This window comes from Protopterus annectens, chromosome 16.part0 (genome assembly GCF_019279795.1).
Source record: "Protopterus annectens isolate FY-2018-M chromosome 16.part0, PAN1.0, whole genome shotgun sequence".
Classification (NCBI taxonomy): Eukaryota; Metazoa; Chordata; order Ceratodontiformes; family Protopteridae; genus Protopterus; species Protopterus annectens.
This window is the reverse complement of record NC_056750.1, coordinates 443,369,112-443,392,999: the sequence shown is the minus strand read 5'-3', so window position 1 is coordinate 443,392,999 and position 23,888 is coordinate 443,369,112. Positions and strand designations below refer to the sequence as shown.

The 23,888-nt window shown below is 39.6% G+C and overlaps 1 protein-coding gene across 4 annotated transcripts in view; it reads right to left on the bottom strand.

Moving 5' to 3' along the window:
- Positions 1-23,888, bottom strand: part of DENND1A (DENN domain containing 1A) — a 4,751,104-nt gene that overhangs the window by 679,166 nt on the left and 4,048,050 nt on the right. For all 4 annotated transcript variants that reach the window (XM_044058260.1, XM_044058262.1, XM_044058261.1 and 1 more), the window contains exon 16: positions 17,378-17,418. In XM_044058260.1, coding sequence (XP_043914195.1) covers positions 17,378-17,418 — 41 coding nt within the window. The remainder of the gene's footprint in view (positions 1-17,377; positions 17,419-23,888) is intronic.

The following is a 23,888-nucleotide window of genomic DNA, read 5'->3' as shown; positions in this document are numbered from 1 at the left end:
CTCTTGGATATATATATGTGCGAGCGCGCACACACACATATACACACACACACACACACACATCTATACATACGTATACATGCATCCATGTAAAACTCTAGCATACTCTTTAGCAATAGACTGGTTGACTAAAATGGAGGGCCTGATTTAAAACAGTAAAGAATGTTGAACCGATATATGTTTTAATTTACTTTAGGATCAAAAGATCTGTGCATGTGGTCTAGTGTTTACCTCTTTTACTGATAGGATGAAAGGACAATACAATATGTGAAATGGTACATAAAATACAATGCAGTGGTGCTGTGGATTTTCATGCAATGATGGTTTGGCACAAAAAGTGCTTAATTTTACTTTTCTAAGTAAAAGAAGATTATCTTCTGCACATACTGATGGCATAACTTTTGATGTAACAAGACTGTCTACAAATTATTTTAAATGATGTTACAAAGTGCACTACTCCCATGTTCAGAATAAATATACTGAAAGGAACACATCTTGGCTTGTGAAAGTAAGCAAAATAAAGAAGGTTATGGGATCCTACCCAGGTCATACTGAACAACTAGATCTGGCTACGAGACACTTGATAAAGATGACACAATTAATTGATCGTCTTCTCATAAAGAAATGGAAAAATGTTTTTAAATGTATTTTACAGTATACATACACATTGGTAAATGTGAATGCTAACTTGCCATATTGCTAATACATATTATTTTTCTAATGCAAAAAGATGATATACATGTTTCTTAATGTTCTAATACCATTAACAGTAATCGTAAGAACTGCAGTGCTTGGAACTGCTCAAAACAATGATATGCAAACCCCTTTAGATGTGATGCTGAGATATTTCACTTGAGTACTTGGAGGGTATAAAAAGACAAATCTGACAAAATTCTTGTGAAGTTAAACAGAGCTGCAGGTCACAGAGGATTCAGCTATTTGTGAATGATATGCTGTAAGATTATTCTTGATGTTATGTCCTTGGAGGGATATCTCTCATAGTAGTCAAAGAAGTAATTCCTGTCAGAGCTATTTTCAGTCTGCAAGTCCCCATAAACTAGACAGCAAAATTATTTTAAAATAAAAAGGATGTCAGAACAGTATTGAACAAAGAATGCATCTATTTTTGCACAATTAAACTTAACCAAAGGAAATTTATACTTATAAAAAAATCTAAATATGACCTCAAATTACTAAAGGATAGGATAAGAATAAAAAGAGTGAACACAAAGACCGTAAATTGAGGAATGTAAAAGCACTGCGCCAAGACAGACTCAGGCAGGAGATACAACCTCTAGTAGAATGTGGAAGTCATTATGAAATATATCATGAATTAACAGGACTGTGCTGATGTTCTGAATATAGTTCACAACAACATGGAAAGAAAAAATTTTAAACAGATGTATTAGGAGAGACATGAAACATAGTAACAAATGTTTGGACTGTAACATAATACTGGAGAAAGTTAAGTGTTTATTAGCAGACATATGAAGGTTTTGAAGCCAGAGCAAGAAAGTAAGAAGAACCAGATATGTTGATGTACTTCCTTTACCACCAGTGCTTACATGATATCAAACAATACAGCAGTCTATGGGAAAAGACAATAACAAAACTACTCCCCCATTTATGTTTTAACATTTTAGCTAAGTTAATACCTCCACAGCTAAGGAAAAATGTGTGTGTGTGTGTGTGTGTGTGTGTGTGTGTGTGTGTGTATATATATATATATATATATATATATATATATATATATACATATATATATATATATATATTTATTTAACAGGGTCTAAACAGAGAGAAACTTGGACGTGTCCGAGTTCACTTTAACACCCAGTTACATGCAAAGTTGCAGAAAGCAGACTTGGCATGGATGAAAAGATTCTTGGTGGGGGTGGAGGTGAGCCAGTCATCCAGATATGGAAGCACCCAGAACCCTTGCATTCTGAGATGAGCTGTGACCACCGCCATATGCTTAGTGAACACCTGAGGGGGCTGTGGTGAGACCAAAGACAGGGCCCTGAATTGAAAATGACTGGTTCCCAGACAGAAGTGGAGAAACATTGTGGATCATCTGTCCATCATTAAGTGGCAGTAAGCATCCTGAAGGTCTGTCGAGCACATCCAGTTGTCCTTTCTCAACAATAGGAAAATGGACTGCACCATGACCATTCAGAACTTCATTGGGCTGATAAACTGATTGAGATGGCTGATGTCCAAAACTGGCCTGAGGCCCTATTCTCTTTTAGCACCAAAAAGAATCATGAGTAAGTCCTGGATCCATGTTCATCTAATGGGACCTCCTGGATAACTCGTTTGTTCAGCAGTCTCTTTATTTCTAGAGCTGCTGCTTTTCTTTGGGAAGTTGGAACACTGGGCAGCTTTCTTGATGGAAGGAGTAACAAAGAAGGGGGATTGAAGAGCCTCTGGTTATGATTTTTCCACCCGTGTGTCTTGGGTGATGAATGTCCAGGTCTTGGGGTCTAGAGATAAGCACCCCCCCTACTGCCTCCAGACTGTAGCAGTCAGGCAACTGTTCTCAGAGAATGGCCAGTGGAAAACTTGACTTTGTGGTTTACCTGTGCTGTGGGAGTGATGTCCACCATTAGAATTCCCTCCTGTCATGGGGGTTATCCATATAAGTTTCAGGACAGAACCCTTGAGACTTTTCAAACCACAGCTTTTTTCCTCCCTTCTGGCTCCTAGAGAAAGGCCTCTTAAGGGTAGAGAACTATAGCATTAAGGCAAAAAGGGTCTTCTCATCTTGCTCACTTCGGCAGAACATGTCCTTGATTTTAGGCCCACAGAGTATCAATCCATCATAAGGGGCACTGCCAAAGGACATGTTGAGGTGTTTTGGAATGTCACACATGCGAATCCAAGTATGTATCCTTATGGTTATGCCAGTGCCTGCTGCTCTCAATGTGCCACTGGTTGCATTAGAAATCAGGCACACTGACACACTGGAAAGGGACTGGGGAGTGGCCAGCTGCAAGTCTAAGGTCTTCTTATTTTCTGCAGATATAGTCCTTTGTCAAATCTCTCTATGGAATCACATCAATTGTGCCAGGTAGTTCAGCATCCTCAGTGCAAATGTTGTTTACCTGCTTCCTAAATCTGTCCAATGCACTGGACTCTCTGTTGGGAGGGGGTGGACAGAACACCTTTCTTTGACAAGCTCCTTTTTGGTGCTGGCAGTCACCACCACAGAATCAACAGTGGGACCCTTGCTCAATGTGGAAGGTCTTTGGGTGACACTAAGAACTTGTGCAGCTTGTAGGGAATTGGTTCAGCCATGTCTGGCTCCTTTCATACCCACTTTGAGATAAGGTCAACCATCTCATCAGCAGAAGGAAACAACCCAGGAAACACTGATTCTTCCTAGAAGAGAGCTTCAGTGGACCACCAACCTTTCTATCTCAAAATTCGAAGATCTCCCTGAACAATACATCCTCAAGCAGGGGTCTAGGGGACACCTACCCTTCATCAAAGTCGGTGCCTTTGGTTAATAAATCCTGGTGGGATTAAACATGCCTCCACTTGCGCACATGCTTCCGAGAATTCTCTGTGGTGGGAAGATCCAGCAAGGACTCAAAAGAAGAATGACAGTCCTGAAGAATGGCCATCTCCAGACTCAATGGGACAGGCTGTCTCACAGGACAAGATGAATAGCAATAGGGCCCAAGGTGATTAGAAAGGGGATCGATTAAACCGAGTGAGGAAGAGAAGTTTCTCTCAAAGGCCTTGAACTCCAAAGTCAAAGGGAGCACAAAACTGTCCCGGAGGGAGGGAGTAGTAGTAGCCAGAATATGACCAAACTAGGCACTGAAGTTGACACCAGAACAGAGCTATCTAGCTAGACCTGGGAATCTAACAGGAAGGGACAGCTCTGAAATCTCTGGAGTCAGCCTCATTCCCCAGGATCCATCGCCACTGCATCGGCCCTGACATCCTTCTGGTTCCAAGCTACTCAGAGCAGGTCAGATCAGAAAAATCATCAGGGAGAAAGACAACGGAGTCTCAGGATCTGATGTGGACAAGGCACTGCTAGCACTTAGATCCATAGTCCCTGGATGCATTAGATGGATGAGGGTAGGACCAACAATGGGATGAAGGGATTGCTTAGGCTCAGGAGACCAGCAGTGGAGACGGGAGAACCCTCGACTGAATTTGAGCCCTGAGGAAGTTCCTCATCATCTGATCTATGTCTACTTTGGAAAGTCTTCTGGTAGACTGAGCTGATCACAATGAAGAGGCTGTGGATGTGTACCTGGGAAGACTTATGAAGGGTCCTCTACTGTAAGGAAAGGAGAACATAAGTCTTGAGGAAATGGTCTAAAGGCACTAATAGAACCTCAGCCGCATGGACTTTAGTCTTCTATTCTACTATAGATGCTCAGTTATGTACACAAGTCTTCATCTGTTTCTATTCAGAGCTGCATATACAGCGACTGACATTAGTGTCCTGTCACTTTACCAATCACTAATTGCACTAGTGCAGGAAGAACGTGCTGGCATGCTAATACATCTATGCAACAGATTTGCTAAAGTAGCAGATTTTCAATGGCATCTGGTAGGCAGCCTGTTGCCAAGTTTTGCATTGTGTGTGTATTGACATGTGGCTTGTGCCTAGAGTGACACGACTGGAGCGCTGACAGTTTCAACAACTGCAGTAATGGCTGTCTGGTTAGTAGACCTCTATAATTGTGATGTTTCAGATTACAGCTCTGATAAAAAAATCGTGCTATTTCTAAATTTCTTTTGCACCATTACTGAGTTGCTCACTTCAATTTGCGCTGCACACTCAGTTACATTGGTGATTAATAATACACTGCATCTGCAGTTATGTTATACTGAACTGTATAAACTAAAGTGTAACAATTTAAAACATGTCTGGACCCACTACAGCAACTCCTGAAACACTGAGACTGAATGGCTGAAAGAACTGACATATATATATATATATATATATATTAAGTTTGAGATGGCCACTTCTTGGAATATTCTCTTTTCTCCAAGGTATGGCAATCTCAGAGGTGGTATACATAAGTTTACGGTGTATGGGGGGCTTTCCCCACACAATGGGGGGTGCAGAGTGGCTTTTCCCCCTGCAAAAAGAAGTTTATAGAAGAGCAGCTTTTGAAATTTGCCCTTCTTGTAGGTTTTTGTTTTTTTTTTTTCAACAGGGAGCCTGTTCCATGTAGTTTCCATGTACTAACCCTAAGCACTGCACACCATGACTATGAATCTCAATCAAAAGCAATAAAACTAATACATAATTTCTAAAACCGAATGGGAGAGTTCCCAATCCCACAGAAGTGCATTACACTCCAAGAAACAAGTAAACCAAGAATTCCACCCACCACTACCACCACAACCAAGATCTGTGCCACTAGAAAACACATTCCAATGTATGGGCACCATTTTTTTAATTTATTTTTTGCTGTGAAATATAAAACATTACTTTTATTTTCAGCTTAATTTCCCATTCTAACTCAGTCACCTGTGAACTCAAGTCTTAAAACTGCCCTTTTGTTATAAAATATATATCCTTCATTTTTGCTATCACTTTTACAGTGACACAATGTAGGAACTCCACTTACTGTAAATATGCCACCATGTTCATTGAGGCCACTATCATGCTTCCAACGTACCACTGTCAAGCTTACAACATACTGGGCTACATGTAGCATGACTGCAGTAAATCATTGTTGATTTTTTCCATTTCCACCACATATTTTATTTGTGAAGAAAGTTACTTCTGAATACAATAGGAATTTTAATCCATAATCTTAGAAGTTGCTGTTTAAAGTATACGACATATTTTTTATCATTAATATTTATTTTTAGTATTAGGTTTCTAGAACATGACTGATCCCTGTACCCTCTTTGAATAGCTGACATTTTCTAACCTATGACTTACCAAGTTTTTTCAGGTGACTTGCGCTGTATTCAATTATGAATCAAATCTGTGACATGTTCTTCAGAATTAAATCACTTAAAGAAAATAATTTTCTGATTTAGGCGGATGCATAATGGACAAAATGCACTGCCCAGAGATCTTTAATCATAGTGTCTTTTTATGATTTGATCATTTATTTTGCAATCCTATTTTATATCCACTTGCTAAGTTTCAGAAGTTGTATTAATGTGAAGTCATTACTGCTGCAAAGGGGCTGTTTTGTTTTTTTGTTGAAAACTCTGATTAGCAGCAGAGCCAAGTACAGTCCTATCCTATAAAATATATGAGATAAAATGCACAATTTTTAAATTAATCTATATTTTAAAAAACTACCACTTTAGTGATCCTTTAACAATGTTAAAAAAAGGTTTGGATGTTGTAGTCCCTTACGTTATTGTACAGGATGGAACTGCCTTTTGATTATGAAACATGACACATAGTAGTTATCTCAGGCAATATAAGAGCTGCCTAATTCTCAAAGACAATGTGCTACTTTTCAGTATGACCATACATACTCACAAAAGATGTACGTACGTCAAAAGAAGAAAAAAAAAGACAGAGAGCAGAAACTCTCAGCAGTTGCCACATCTTGCAAGCACACCCACACCCACCACTACATATGCAAAGGCTCTGAAGACTACACTTACAAAAATCTCAACTATACCTCAAGAAGCTATAAGCACAACCTGGTACACATAAGATATTTCACAAACTTCCAATCAAACCTACATAGTCATATTATGGCATTGGAGATAGTCCAGCGCAACAAAATAGTTGGGGTTTAAAAATGCAATAACCTAGACTCAAAAACTCACAAGGCAAGTTGTGACTTAGCAACTCAACACATCTTCAAAACTGGTGACTGTAATTTGCATATAACAGATATGTACCTCATTGGACTTTGTAAGCAGCTTTATAATGTGCTATGCCAGTCTTAAGCCAAAATTAGTGATATCCCAAATTATATAAAGAGGATTAAAGCATGCTGGACTGAACAACCTTCAAAAGTTTTTCCTGTTGAATATGCATCAAGATATAGTTGGATTACTGAATATCCCTGCAAAGAAGGAAGAAAAACCTCTACTTAGCAAGATCCTTCCATTGCCTCATTTGTCATCTAAATACTGTTACAAAATGTTAGCATTCAGTCAGAGGATAAAGATAAGATGCCACATATAAGGAATTCAGTACTTGTTGGGCTAGATTGAGATATGCAACCTGCTAGAGTGCTTTGCCTCTGAAGAATTTCACCTCTCCTCTCAAGGAGGAAGAATACTGAAATGGAAATGTTCCATCCCCATAGTTTCTTTTATAGAACTCCTCTAAATTCTAAAAAGTCAAAAAAGATTACAAAAAAATCAGAGATGAATGCAGCTTTTGTAAATGCCAGAAGTCTCAATAATAAATATGTATTTTAGAAGCTTTTCTCTACTTGAGAACTGTTAATATCCTCACCTTTACTAAAAATGGGTTAAAGATCAAAAATGTGAATCACAAATTCCAGGGTATACCTCCTTTGTATTGTCATGTACTTGGCGGGTTATGTGGTAATGGTTCAATGTTTGTAAAACATCATTTGAAAACCACAAGCCAAGAAATCAACTCAAGACCAGGACTTGCTTAAAACCAAACACCAAGCCAGATAATGTTATGCAACTACAAACTACTAATAAGTTTGTTGCATAACGAGACACTATTCATAGAATAATCAATATTAGTGGGAGTGACTATATCATTATAGCAATCTACCATACACATCATCTATGTCCTCTGCACAGCCTAAGAATTTCCTGACTGAATTCCAGAACACAAAAATCAATGAAAATACAATCCATTTGAGGCACTTTAACTATCCAAACAATGACTGGCTAAATTACTCAACATCAAATAAATGTCAAAATCTGAACTGGCTATGTCAATCAAAACAATCTGGAAAGTAGACTTGTGTAATTTGCACTTACCATAACAGTAAATATCTGAAGTCCTCAATGCTGCAGCAGCCTAAGATAGGTGGGTCATATCCTACTCTGGATACAACAGCTGGCCACTCTCTAAAAGTCTCTGGCTCTCCTACACACACGAGCCCTGTGCTGCCGTGAAGAGAGGTGCCAATGGGAAGACAAGCAGCCTAGGTGCCAAAAATCTTCGGATCATAAGTCTGGTAAGCATTTAAGTACTTTACTAATTCAAAAAAGTAAGAAACTAGGTTTTACTTTTAAAGGCCTACAGCTTTTCTTAAATCCAGTTATCAAATGTCTGTTGCAAGACTGCCTCTCCTTCCAGCCCTTTACTAGTTTATGCACATATTCACTATTCTACAGCATTCCCTTCTTTAAAGTCTAGAGCAGGGTTATAACAGCATTATTGCATTTGCAGCAGGCCACCAGCTACAATCAACTACTCTTTCACACAATGCAAGCTGAAATGGTTTGAATTATGTCAATATCTCTGAACAGCTCATGGGACTTCTAAGCCCTAATGCTATAAAAAGGTTTCTTGATTCGTGCTGATATGCTTTGCAGCAGAATTCCACTTTCTTCGAATAAAACTCAGCAGGTGACTATATATGGGAATGTCACAGAGGAATTACTTGAACACTTATTTGAATACAGATGCGCATTACCAAGAGTTTTTTAAACATGCTCCACTTAGGATGTCTGTATTTCTCATCTTACACTACAGAAATTAAAGATTTGCATTCAGGTACTGTTATAATTATTATTACTACTATTATTTTTTTTTTATTTTGCTCTTGTCCTTCTCTGACCATCAAGGTTACTCTCCTGGCCACTGTACTGACTGATTCATTCCTCCTGGGTGACAAACCTTTGTTCCTTGTGGTCAAGAGTTGGGCAGACTGGGAGCAGCACCCTCATTCTGTAGAGGATCAGAGAGTTTTCTTCATAGTGCTGACTCCCTGTACATGCTCATTACTGTCCAAGGGACTGGACTACAATGAACTTTTGCAATGCATGCCATGCCTCCACATGATGTTATCAAGTGAAACTTCTGCCACCCACCTCAGTTTGTATCCCTGGTCTCCACAGGAGATTCTACCATATAAGTGTAGTGCATCCACCAGAACATCCCTCCCCTCTCTCGGAAGACAGATGAACAGGCTTAAACTTTGTCACTCTTCTCCACCTCTCACTAGCACTACCAGGTGCCTAAACCCCTAGTCAAACTCAGGTTGTCTGAGCTGTAGGCACAGCTCAGCTTTATACCTCTGCAGCTACAGAAATGTTTATATCATGCTTTTTTCATCTTTCTAATGCTCAGCATATGTGTTACCAATTTCTTCCTTGAAGTTCTGCTGTTACCTCATCTATAATAACAATTATACCTTCTATAAAAAGAAATTATATACTCACCATAACTTTCCTTCTGTGTTTTCAATCTTCATTTATCCTTGACCTATGGGACTTGGTTCAGAGTCTTGAGGAACTCGCTTGGCCATTACAATAGCTCGCACAAACCATAAACTCCTGAGCCAAGTTCCTACCTGGAATGCCTCTCTCTAAATTAACTCACATCGAGTTTGCAGTTATAATGAAAGACTAGGAGAAGATAATACTATAACCACTGAAGAGGCTATGTCCAAGGTCATACCTGAGGAAACAAATGGCCATGGCTAAGGTCCATTCCTCAAGAAGTATGAAGGAGGGTGGGGTGTCAAGGATAAATGAAGATCAACACCACAGATGGAACATTATGGTGAGTACAAAACATCTTTATCTGATGTCATCAATCTTCATTTATCCTTGATTGATGGGGCAGAGTCCCCAGCTACATTGTATCTTGGGAAGTATTATAGAAGGATATTCCTGAGCACCATAGAACCAAAGGACACTCTTCTCCTGGAGACCAAATCCACTTTGCAATAAGTAATAAAGGTATGTGGAGAAGCCCACGTCGTGTCTGCACATATGTCATCCATGGAAGCCTTGGAGTGAAAAACAGCATGAGTGGCTATAGCTCTTGTGGAGTGTGCTCTAACTAGGGCTGCCAGTTTGACGTTTTTCATGTTGTAGACAAAGGTACTGTACATCTCTTAGCCATTTAGACAATGTAACCTTAGAAACTGATTTATGGAAGGACCTGAAAAGGAGAGACAATACCTGGTTCGACTTTCTGAAATCTTTAGTTCTGTTGCGATAAAAATGGAACTGTCTGTGGACATCCAACAGATGTAAGCAGTATTTGCCCTTGTTGGAAAAATTAGGGAAGAACACTGGGAATTCAATCGATTGATTAATGTTAGTCTCAGATATGACCTTTGGAAGGAAGGATGGATTGATTCTCAGTGATACTCTGTCTCTATAAAAAAAATAAGGAGGTTTTGAAGATAACGTATGGATCTCTGAAATCCTCCTAGCGGTTGTAATAGCTATTAAGAAAATGGTCTTCCATGAAAAAAATTTCAAATCACAGGTAGCCACAAGCTCAAAGGGGACTTGGACCAAGGACTGCAAAACTGTAGTAAGATCCCAGGAGACAAGGAGTTCCCTATAAGGAGGCTTTAACCTTAATTTTCCCTTTAGAAAAGCCTTGCACAGCCTATGTGAAATTAAGGATTGCCCTTCAAACCCATTATGGAAATTAGAAATAACAGCAAGCTGAACTCTGATGGTAGAAGAAGCAGCTCCCTGTTCAAACAGTGGAGACAAAAATTGCAAAACCTCTTCAGCTGGTGCCGAGAAAGGATCAAGTTTGTTATCACATGCCCATATGGAAAATCTTTTCCATTTACTGAGGTAGAATCTCCAACTATCAAAATGTCTTGAACTGGGGAAGATAAGTTATTTCTCCTGGCAATTAATGGAAGTGAAGCAACCAAGGCGTAAGCTTTTGGTTTTTCAGACTGGGATGAACTAGTTCCCAAGGATGGGACAGAAGGATCTGGATCCCGGTCCAGATTCTATGGACGTTGAAGTAGGTGAGGCCAAAGAAAGGGGCACCAGACTTGCCGAGGTCAAAATGGGACAATGAGGATCACTTTGCTCTTCAACCCTAAGGCCTTCTTCAAGAAAGGGGGTATTAGAGGAATGGGGGAAGGCAGAGAGTAGTCCCGAGGGTCAATTGTGAAGGAGAGCATCTCTCGGGACTTCCCCTTAGGGGGATTAGGGCAAAGTAGCTGCTGCACTTGTTCTGGGAGGCACAAATAGGTTGCAGAAAGACTAGTCCCAGCAACGGAAAATCTCTTTCACACAATGGAACTGAGAGACCACTCAATGAGGCAGGAGGATGCATCTGCTCAATTTGACTGCTATCACGTTCGAGCTCCCCTGCAATGTGCATTGTTACTAGAAAGTGGTTTGAAGAGATCAGAAGAGATCACCCACTACCACACTCTGAAGGCTTCTTGACAAAGGGAGTAAGACTTTTTTCCACCTTACTTGTTGATGTATGTGATGCCCCTGGCCTGGCCCAGCAATCAAGGAGCCTCAATCCTCACCACTTACACCAGTGAGGGGCATCCATATAGGGTAAAGGATAATAAATACACACACAGTAAAGTACAATTTCCCTTAAGAGGACACAGAGATCACAGTCAGTCTGGGGCTGGTTTCTCCCTTTCTCTCCAGGTTCCCAATAAGACTCCCCGCTGGCACAGCTACAGGGTCCAGATCTCAGCCTAGTGGGCAAGCTAAATCCTCCATCACCCTCTCTGTCCAACCAGTGCTTTGTGTCTCTGCCCAAATAGCTGACACACACTTTGAGATAAAAGTTATATACAACCACACAGGCACTCCTGAGGAAGGCTGGCACAGGTTCTCCAGCTATGCTTCTTTTACCCAGAGTATATGGTAGTACCACTTGCCACCACCCACTAATATTTATCAGCTACTCAAAGGCCCTTATGAAAGGGTACCCAATTATTACTGTGCAATATTATTATCCAGATGTTAAGTGCGACTGAACAGTCAAGGCTTATTTGGGGTGGCCTTGGCCAGTATCACTATATACATGCAATGTATTCTTAGAGCTTAAATTATATCTACACAAAACAGCCACAGTTGAGAGGTTTAAAAATATTTAACAATAAATAATAAAAACAGAAGTCAATACTTCTTACTACACCGTGCTAGTCAAGAGTTCAGAGATCACAGAGAAATACTTAAAATAATATGGTAGAAAAGTTCAGATATCACAGAAAACAAACTAGTCTAATCTTCCTATGTCCTAGCTACATCTAAGAGAAACCACAGTTCTAAATAACTTACATATAGAACAGGCAGAGTGGTGAGTTGTTCTCAAGACAAAATGCTCAGAGCTCTCCGATTCTCTCTCTTTAAATTGATAACACAGAGCTGCTTCACATGACATCATTCTTCACACTTCTCTGGTGTTCCCAGGCTAACAGAAACTACATTTACATTCTTTACACTTGGTCAGAAACCAGAGCAATAAATGACATTTATACATGCAAATTCTTGCCATTAACTCTGGCCTTAAAACAATAGGAAGGATGCCTCCCTCTAGACATATCGGAGCCGACTTTAAAGATCAAAGACAGTCATAAAATGCTTGACTTAGCTTTCTTACAGCAGAGTGCACTGTTGTTACATTTTTGAAGTTTAACATTTACCAACATTTTTCCCCATTTAAGAGAACAAGCCTATGGCTTACATTAATATTTACAAATGACAGAATTATCAACAGAATTCTATCTGACTAGGTTGGCAGCCTTCACCTATGTTCACAATGTACAAGACTACTGACATGTTGTCTGACTGAACTGCAATCGTTCCTAGAGGGAGGGCAGTTTGAAAGGCTTGCAATGCTAAGAGCACTGCCCTCAGCTACAGAACATTGATATGCAGATTGTACATTGGACAGTCCTTCCCTGAACATGCCCCCTACCCAATCTGGGAGGTGTTCATGGTCACTATGGCCTGGGGATGAGGAGAAACAAACGGTCGACCCAAAAGAATTTCCTCGGATTTCATCCACCAAGATAAATCCTTCTTGCAATGATTATTAATTCGGATGAGGTGAGACATAGGATGAGTGAGAACAGACCAATATGAGGACAGAAACCACTGTAGAATTCTTGTGTGGAGCCTTGCTAGTGGTACTGCTGCCATAGATCCCAGAGCCTATAGAACTAGTGAAGTGGGAACATTGTCGTTGGAGAAAAGAATGTCTACCTATGATCTTATTTTCTGTAATCTGTGAGTAGGAAGGGAAGCGATGTAAAAGGTTCTATTCAGGCAGGATCCTATGAATTCCAATTGTTGGGTCAGACTTAATTGAGACTTGGCAAGATTCATCGTTATACCTAGACGAGAACAAGTGTGTATGGTGAAATCTCTTGTCTGTTCCAGTAGATGCCTGGTGGGTGTGGTAAGGAGACAGTCATCCAGATATGGAAACACTTGGAATCTGTGCAGTCTCAGGTGACCTGTTACTAATGCTATAAATCTGGTGAATACCCAGGGGGGTTGTAGTGAGACCAAAGGATAGAGCTCAGAACTGATAATGACTGTCCATTTTTATGTGGTAATACATGACCTGGAGGTCTACAGAGCACATCCAATCATTCTTCCCTAAGAAGAGAAGAACAGACTGAGCCATGACCATCCAGAATTTTGTTTGTTGAACAAACTTGTTCAGAACACTGAGATCCAAAATTGGTCTCCAGTCCCCTGTCTTTTTTTGGCACCAAAAAGAACCTTAAGTACAATCCGGATCCAATCTGGTAAGGTGGGACCTTCTTAGATGACTTTTTTCTAGCAGCTTTTGAATTTCCAGAGCTGCCTCATGCCTCTGATTGGGTGGAACATCAAGGATCTTTCTTCCTAGTTTTGGGTAAGGTCGAATGGAATATAGTACTCTCTGGTAATGATCCTTAGCGCACACACATCTGTGGTTATCTTTTGCTAGGCTACTGGGTGCAAGAATAGTCTTCTCCCGACTGCCTCCAGAGGTAAGCAATCAGGCCTCCTTTCAGGAGCACTGGTTGGATTGCCCTGAGAAGAAATCACTGGAACCCTGCGTTTGCAGACCACCTCTGCCACGTGGTTGGTATCTTCCATTATAGCTCCCCCCCTGCCCTGGGGGGAGTCATTACCACGTGTGTCCTAGAAAGGCCCTTGGGTCTTCTTGAACCACATTTTTCTGCTTCTCTGGTTCCTGGAATAGGAGCATTGAGGAGCAGAAAATCATACGCCCATGGCAGACAGGGTTTTTCCATCTTTTCACACCTGGCTAATATATTTCTCACTTTGGGGCCAAAAAGGGAAGATCCGTCAAATGAGCAAATGACAAAGACTTGAATGGCTCTGCAAACTCACACAAGTGCATCCAGGTGTGCCTCCTTATGGTTACGTCTGAACTTGCTGCTCTAGTCGTCCCTTTGGCAGCATGTGCAATAAGCCTCATGGATGAGTTAGAAATAGTCTCCAGGGTGGCAAGCTGGGTGGCTACCTTATCTTGTACCTCATCAGACAAAGCTCCTGCATGGGTATCTGAGAGCTCCTTAATCAGATCCCTCTGAAGTCTAGTGAAATGTGCCAAGAAGTTCAATGACTGCAAGGCAAAGGGCGAAGAAGCGTAGACCCGCTTTCCAAATCTGTCCATCATCTAGACTCATGGTTGAGATGAACAGTGGAACTTTCTTCTGCTAGTTCCTTCTTGGTGGCTGCTGCCGCCACCACCATAGCAAATGCTACTAAAACCTTTGGCCTAGTGTTGATGGTCTTCTGGTGCTAAAAGAATTTTAGCTGGTCGTCTCAGGACTGGGTCTACAGAGTCAGGGGCCTTCCATTCCCAATGGGCGAGCAGCTTAATAAGATCAGCCGGCAGGGTCACCCAAGAGGTAGTTGGGGGAGCACCAAAGGCTTGCAAGTACACCAACTCCTCTGAGGATGGGCCTTGGGACTTCCAGCCACCACTCTGTTTTAATATCTTAAGAATGTCTCAGAAGGACACATTTTCAAGGGGTGACCTGGGGGAACCCTCCCTGTTATTGAAGTCCATGTCTTCTGTGACAGATTCCTTCAAGGAATCAAGGTGTTTCCTCTTACACGACCTCTTCTGAAGCACCTGCTCAGTTGGAGCTCCTGTGGAGGAATCGGAAGAGGTGGGGCCATGTAAGAGCTGTCCTGCAGCTTCGGTGCTCACTGTCCTGGCGTGGAGGTTGCTGGACCAGAGGGAGACCAAGGAAACCAGCTGGGAGTCTGCAGAGGCCAAGGCTCTCTCCATAACCTGAAAAGCATGTCTCCCTGAAAAGGGATGGGAGCCCAGAACTGAGAAAAGCAGCCTCAGAACCGTGGTTCCACCCTGCTCCGAGGAACCTGCTATTATGCTGAAGCTGAGGAAGAGTCCACAAACGGCATTGTGAAGCTACAACTCTGGGAGTCCATCAGTTCTGTAGAAACCGAAGAGCTCAAGGCAGAGACTGGGGCTGAAGACATAGAGCTGTCGGCACCAGAACAGATGGAATCAGGGAAGTCAGATCCAAGGTCTCTAAAGCCACAGTGCTTAGAGGAGGAACATGTGGTGGAGTCCTTGGAGAAAAATGCCCATCCCCAGAGGTGAGTGAAGCCTGGAAAAAAGGAAAAAAAAAACCCTTGCCACAAGGAGCAGATCCTCCAACTTCAAAACGTTGATTAATGTCAGACTCCTAGAGGAATGTACTAACAAGGCTGAAGGAAATTCCGACCTCTGCAAAAAAGGACTTGGCAGTTGCCCCACAAAGGGGTCTATCAAAGGAGAATACCTTATCCTAGGAATCGAAAGAAATTGTGGTTCCTGGGATACAGGCACAGGTGAAGGAACTGATGCTGAAAAAATTATCACCATAGTAACTGGCACCAAGAAAGGAGAGGATATATGAAGGATCAGTGCTGAGGTGGCTGGTATTGAAACTTGAGGTGCCGAGGTCACTACTACCAGAACTGAAGGAATCAGTTCTGTAACTTTTGAGGCATCAATCTTAAGTTCCATGGAAGTAGTGGGAACCGAAGATTTCAGTTTCTTATGTGCCGGAGCCGAAGGGCAGGCTGGCACTTAGAGACTTCTCTTTTTTTGTGTTCAATTTTAGTAGAACAGGAGAAAGATGATGATGATGTTGGAGAAGACTCCTCGGATTTAGCACGTCTAGGCTGATCAGACAAGTCTTCTTCAAAGGACATTTTTATTACACCTATCAGAATGAGTTTTCAGGGGCCCAATTACTAAAGGCTTGACAAATATCACACTGTTGCTGAAGGTGCACTGGGCCCAAGCAATACACACAAGAAGCATGACCATCCAAAGTTGGCATTTTCATGCTACAACCAGTACACTGTTTAAAACCAGTAGTTCCCTTGCCCTTATCTGCCATGTTGAGTAAAAAGATCAATGGCAGAAAACACTCATACTAAAGCCACACACACACATGCAAGAGAAGAGGGAAAGGGGAGAGAAAGCAAGATAGAGAGAGAAGGGCTATCAACGATGGTAAACCAAAAACTACCACAGGTAGAAGGAAGGGAGAGCACTACCAGCAATGGTAGGACAGATACCACACGGTAAGAAAGAGACCGGGAGAGAACATTCACTCAAAGAAATAACATTTAAAAGAGAGACTACCAGAAGGCGTACAAGTAAAGCTAATTGGGTAGGACTTTAGAAAAATCTGAAATAACAGAACAGCAGCAATAAATTTTTACTTAGCTCAAGGAAAGTTCGGCTGACATGTCTTTACTAGAAGAGCGGCAAACAAGATGTGAGGTAATTTAGAGAGAGCATTCTGGGTAGGAACTTGTCTCGGGAATTTTTGGTTTGTGCAAGCTGTTGTAACGGATCATCTGGTTAAGAGACTCAGAACCAAGTCCTATAGATCAAGGATAAATGAAGACTGACATCAGATAATATATTAAGTTCAGTCCTGCTCTCTGTAGTCTGTTTCTGATTCCTTCTTTTTAGTCATTTGTTATTTTTAGTATACTTTAAGTTACACAAGTTTATTAACTAATAACAACTGTACTTTATGTGCACTATAATTATGTTTTCCAAGTAATTGCTCTTGGACCTTTTCTCCCAGAGACTCCACTGCAAATGGACACTGCCGCCTGGTCATCGAATGTGAATAAATACATAAAATTTAGCTTTGTATTACATGTTGACCAGATGGGCCTAATGGACACATTCTATTGTTTTGTATTTAATGTGCATGTCCTATAACACATTTTTATGATGTATATACCTAGCTGTATATAAAAATGCATGCAAGAATGAAACAGCAGTGGGAAATAAAGAGCAATAGTGTGAAATTGCCATTTCCAAGGTTTATAAAATTATTGTATATGCATTTCCTTGAATCTCAACAAGGACCTGCAATTATTGATTTTACCTGTGAGGCAATTTCAAGTAACACGGGTTAAGAAGTCAAAGATGTGATACACCATTGCGTACACCATTGCTTACCTTTACAGTTACAAGCCACTGGTAATATAGTTTATCACTCCCTAAGGGGAAACAAAAGAAAAAAATATTAGTTCAGTACACAGTGAGGATCATTACATCACACTAATTAGCCAATTAATCAGCACTTTCATTAGTGGAAGATGACACTGTATTATAATTTAATAGGGCCTCTACAGGGGTCCTCTTATCATGTAAGAGACTCCGAGCATGAGGTCTGCTTTAGAGGGCCATAAAGTAAAGTTCTCTTTGTCAAGACCTCATACAAGGAAATTCTTGTATCATGAGAGACACCACGCAGGTCACTATTAACTTATTATAAATCTCAAATGACCACAGTGATGATTTCAAAAGCTAAATGAACCTTCCTTCTCACTGGCTGTGAATCAGAACACACTGTTTCCAATGTTCTAACACAACTGACCCCTGTGAGCAGGAAAACACAAACAATGTCTCTGTGAGCTAATATAACTTGAATGATCAGAAAATGCATAAATTGTGTTATTCTGTCCTGCATACTACTCATGCTGAGTGCCACTACTAAAAGGTAGAAGAAAATCAATAGAACCATTCTTCCAAGGTTATTAAACTAAGCTGTCACCTCACTACAAAGTGCGTGGCTATATGGGATATATTCTGTTTAAAGCTACAGTGAAAGTCTGCAGTGCCTGAAGCAAGCTAAGCTCCCATGAGGAAGGACGCAGCTACGCTGTTTTCATACAACAATGTTTATATAAACATGTTTTATCACAACAGCAACAGAATACGTGAAATTCAGTCAATGACTTAAAAAGCAATTAAACAATATACCCCATCTGCAGACATGAGGCAGTTTCATAACAGGAAATGCCAAGATATTAGAAAAAAATAAGTGTTTGTTTTCACTTGTGAAATGAAACTGTAAGCATTAACTTAAATGTGAAAGTGTTTTAAAATGGTGTTGATGAAAAAAGAAAGAAGGCTAGGAAGCAAGAGTAACTGCATTATTCTGTCTGACTGGGTGTTAGGAAGTCAAGAGTCATATCCCACAATGCAAAGGAAAGACAATTAGGCTGTGTTTCTTTTGCAGGTGCAGTGCACCCCTTCGTGTTATGTTAAAATCTTGTTTATGTCTATTACTTATACAGATTTTATTTAAACAGTAGTACTTTAAAAATGGATACTATGTACCACGTGTTTAACTTTTGTTTCTTAAATGTGTATGTTTTGCAAAACTTAACTATAAACTACTGCTACAGGAGAGAGAAAAAAAGGTGCAGTGATTTATGTATCTCTAGATGGGATGTATGCTTAAAAACAAACAAAAACAATCTTTGAATGTTGAAACTGTTGGTATGTACGAGCCCAGTATTCATCATCAAGGCTGCTGAAAAGGCAGTATTATATTTTAAAAGCATGGCTCCAATGTCAAGAGCTTACAGAAGGGGTCTTCCAAGATGGCTGCACACTGAGTAACAGCTTAATTCTAGCTCTCCCAGTGTGAAAAGAGAAACTTGGCAGAGAAAGTCAGTGAACTTAGATTTCTGGGTAAATTTCAGTAACTGGCTAGAAAGGTGTTCAGCAAAAAGCCGTGCAAACTCCAGGCATGACTTCCAGGAACCTAGGGGAAAGTGTAAGGCAACTGACCACAGACTTAACTAAAATAAATAAAACACTGATGGAGTGTATCAACTCAAACAATAAAAGGCTGGAAAAAATGGAAGGACCTTTAAATAGATACTCAAATAAGGTGATAAAACTGCAAAACTCAGAGGTCGAAATGAAGAAAAGGCTGGCTGTATATGAGACTGCACAAGAAAAAATGTTTAGAAAAATAATAGAATTGGACGACAAAGCACGTAAGGAAAACCTGAGATTTTCTGCTGTACTCAAGACGCTGGAAGGAGCAGACTATATTGACTATTAATTTATGAAAACACAAATAGGAACTGGACTGGTAATCCACAACAGGAACTGTTAAATGAAAGGGCACATTGTGTGTATGCTCCAAACCTAGCTATGAGAAAACAACTTAGACCTTTAATAGTAAAGGTGCAATATTACCTGCAGAAGGAGTTGATTCTGACAAAACTGTGTCAGAAGGACAAAATACTAAAAGTGGTGGGAGACTGCAGCAGAGTGCTTGTGGAAAATGACTACTCATTGTGCACCGACCAGACAGAAGAGGAGTAAATTTATCCCATTACACAATGAATGTGAAGAGGCAGGCATGAGATTCAAACTGCTCTACCCACCTATATTCAAAATATTTTTCCCTGGAGGAACAAAATAATTTTTTGATGAAGAATATGCTAAGGAAGAAATACAAAACTTTGTCTAACAAAAAGTGAAGTGTGAAACAGAAGGAGATTATGCTTCTTGTTCTTCTGGCAATAGAGGCCACAGAGAGACTGTACCAGTGAAACCTTTCCAGTGTTTCAATGGAAAATGCTTGAGAGAAGGAAAAAAGCACAAGAGTTAACTAGAAGAATCAAGAGTAAGTTGGAAATGAAGCAAAATCTAGGTTTGGGAGAAGGTGATGAACAGGAATAGAACCAAACAAATCTGGAAATATTGGACTTTCTTGGATTTTGTTAAAATTGTAGGGGACTCTGAAGCATATGCTCTACTTCATGTCATTAATGTTCGGAAAAAGACTCAGGAAAGGGGAAAAGGAGGGAGAAAGCTCACTGTAAGTAAAACACAATTCTTCTTAATAGTACTATTTAAATGGTGCATGATTTTCTTTGTATGGTATAAATTAAAGTTTTTTTCAGTTATTTTACGTGTAACAGGGATACTAATGTAAAAAGGTGCTCCTGTTTTTTTATTTTTGTTTCTTTCTCCCTTCTTCTCTCTTTCTCCTTGTTCACTTATAAGAAATAATAGGCAGTGCAATGTAAAAAAAAAAAAAAAGATCTGGTTAAAAGAGCATGACAAAAAACATTAATGTGCTTTTTATCATTCCTGCATAGGAAAGGACTGGGTTAAAGCCATTTTAGCTTAATCTAGTAACAGGTTTTATGAGGAAACAAGTAAAAAATATTGATTATAATAATAATTTTTTTTTTAGTAAACAGATGTGTGTCTGGTTCTCATGTCTCTAGCAGACAATCTGATAAAGAGAAATGGCTTGCAGAAGATGTTTTCTGAAAACATTCAAGTGTTTTTCCAGCTGAGAGCTATAAAGATCAGAAAAAACACAGCACATAATAGAACCACAGGCTATACCATGCAGCTCAGCATGGATAACCTTTCTTTTAGGTTAGCTTGAGTCAGTGTGTATGGCTGTCAGTTTAGAACACTTTTCCTATTTGGAGGGTAAAACTTCAATATTTGAAGATGTACATAGTTGTGTGTGTTATTAAATTGCATCTATATCACGTTATCGAAAGTTTACTTAATCGAATCAATAAAGGTCAAACTTTATTCATCGATTAAGTAAAGCATCGAATTTAAAAAAAAAATGGTGTAGGCAGGGGGGCAAGCACCCCTGCACCCCCCCACACCCCCCTACGTAAATATACCAACTCTGAGACCGCACTACATTGAGGTAAACAGAAATCTCCCTTTACAGAGATTTCCGTTTACTTGCACAATGTTCTTTCACTTTTGATATTGCCGTGCCGACAATTTCAGACTTGATACTGTCAGCTTACGACAATGTGAAGTAGACCCATTAAATTAATACGGTTGAGAGAGTATTGGGTGTGTGTGTGTGTGTATATTTTTAAGGGGTTTCAATAAAACAAAAAGTTCTGTAACATATGACATAGGCTCAAATGAAGATGACAAGAAACAAATGTATAAAAGATTAACCTGCCAAACAGTACATGCATGTAACACAAAAGCTGAAACTAGACATTTAACAAAAAAGCTATTATAAAAGGTGGGAATAATAATCTTTCAAGAATATGATGCTTTCTATAATGTATTTAAATGTTACTGGTCTCATAGATAAATGCAAAAAAGAAATAGTTGTGAACTATATTAAAAATGTAGAGTGCAAATAGCTATGCCAGGACACACACGAACTGAACATGTGAATTTGATAAAGAAAGGCTTTCAGGATGGTTATTCAGTGGAATACCTGGGGCAAAGGAAGAGAGGAGAGTACTTACATTAATTGCAATAGGAGCTCCAATAGCAATAGATGAGGACAAAAAAGACAATAATAGTACATTTGTAGTACTAAGGGGCTATGGGTACTGGAGGAGGATTACACTGGCATGTATTTGTATTCCACCAAAAAAATGCTATAATGGAGCTTAAGAAACTTCTGAGAGAAATTATCAGCTTTCAGCACAGAATTATAGGTGGGGACTGGAATTTGATTTGCAATAGTGAAGATGGGTCTGGGGGGCCCAGAAGGGCAAATATAACAAAGGAAGGTAGATTTTTAAAGAAATGTATGAAAATATTTGGCATGGAAGATGTGACTTCAGTACTAGGAATTCAGAGTGAATTTACATATTATTTCCCACTTTACAAAAACTGAGCTAGGCTAGACAGAATTTACATTTCACGGGAACATGTGCATTTAATTGAAGATCTTCATATGCACCCAGTAACTAGCATACTCCAATAATAACTAAAATAAAAACACAGGGTAAAGAAATAAAAATGAGACACTGGAGCATTTCCACCTTTTTGTTGAAAAGACAGGAATTTAAGGAATGGGTAGTGGAAATTATTCAGGAGCTATTAGAGAAGATAGACATTCCGTCTGAAGATATAGCTAGAGAGTGGGAAAAATTGAAGTGGAGTTTAAAAATAGGGTGGAAAAAAAGGAAATATGGTTAATAAAATAAGAATTATTTAGAGGGACTGACAAATGTTAAAGCATTGCCACAGAACAAGAGGAGGAGCAACCGCTTAATGCTAAACAGAAAATAAGGGATTACCTCGATAATATGCATGAGTTTACAAAGACTGCTGTTAAGCAACTGTTCTTTGTTAATAACTTTAGAGCACAAAAACTTTCAGCACAATGACTCAATCAACAGAAAGTAGAAAGGGCTGTCACCAAACACAGCGAGCCTATAACAAGGAAGATAACAAGGGATCGTGTAGAATTATTAGAAATATTTTGGAAATTCTATGAAAGTCTGTATAAAGCAGAGAAATATGGAAATCAAGGAAAAGTATAAATGGAAATGTTTATGGCAGAATTAAATATGCCAATGTTAGAGGCAGAGGAGGCTCTATTAGTAACAGGATAGGAGGAGATGAGATAAAAATGGTGATGTATAACCAATCTTCAGGAAAGTACCCAGGAACAGATGGTATTCCTGTGGAAGTTTGGAAGCTACGAGGGACAAAACTGATAATCTGGAAGGTTTTGTTTGACAGTATTTTAACAGGAGGAGGAGTACCAACATCCTGGAAGAAAGTGGTGGTAGTAACTGTAATCCCTAAAGAGGGCAAAGATCCATCAGATTCAGCATCATACAGGCCCATTTCAATACTAAAACATGATCATCAAGTATTATGTCCATAATTGCTAAAATAAAGGTAAAACTGATGCCAAAATTGATAGATATGGATCAAAGAGGTTTTCTGGAGGGGATGCAAACATTTGACAACATTAACAGAACACTGATGATCCAGAGGGGAGTAGAAATTGAGAAAATACCATTGCTTTTGGTGGGTCTTGATGCAGAGAAAGTTGGGATTTTATGAGCAGAGCAATGGAAGCATTTGCATTTCCTGATAAAATTATAAGGCTGATTAGGAGGATATATGAGGGACCGGAGATTAAAATTAAAGTGTGTGCGGTCCTCTCCGATAATCTCTACTTGAGCACAGGAACCAAACAGGGTTTCCTCTATCCCCTTTCTTATTTGCATTATATTTAGAACCACTAGCAAAGAAAATACGGGACTCAGAAATTCAAGGACATAACTATTTGCAGATGACATTATTTTATCCCTGACAAAACCAGAAAGGGACATTATAGTGTTGTGGAGCATATTGAGACAGTTTCAAATCTTTTCGGGATACAAAATTAATGAAGCTAAAACAAAGGCAATATAGGTAAACTATATACCCACATATTAATTGGTTCAGCAATATCCATACTTATGGGAACATGATAAAAAGAAGTATTTAGGAGTATGGATTAAAAATTATTATGGTGTGGCAGCTAAGGATATGTGGAAAGAGGCTAAACAAAAGATAATACAAAAACTGAGAAAATGGAAGCTCTGTTGTATGGATATCGATAGTAAGATACAAGCAGTTAAACTGTTTTTCATCCCTTTAATCTTATACATAGGTCAAGCATATTTTTATCAATCAGAGGAGAAGTTGTGGATAGCAATTAATAAAAAGCTGAAGGATTTTATTTGGGAGGGGAAGATGACAAGAGTCAAGTGGGATAAGCTTATTCTTCCAATACCCGATTTGAAGGAGTATTTCAGAGCAACACAGCTAAGGCTCCTATATATAGCATAAGCAGAAAACTATAATTCAAAGTGGAAAGAGATGATGATAAAATGGGGGGAAGCTCAAGAAACAATGAGAGACTGGGATT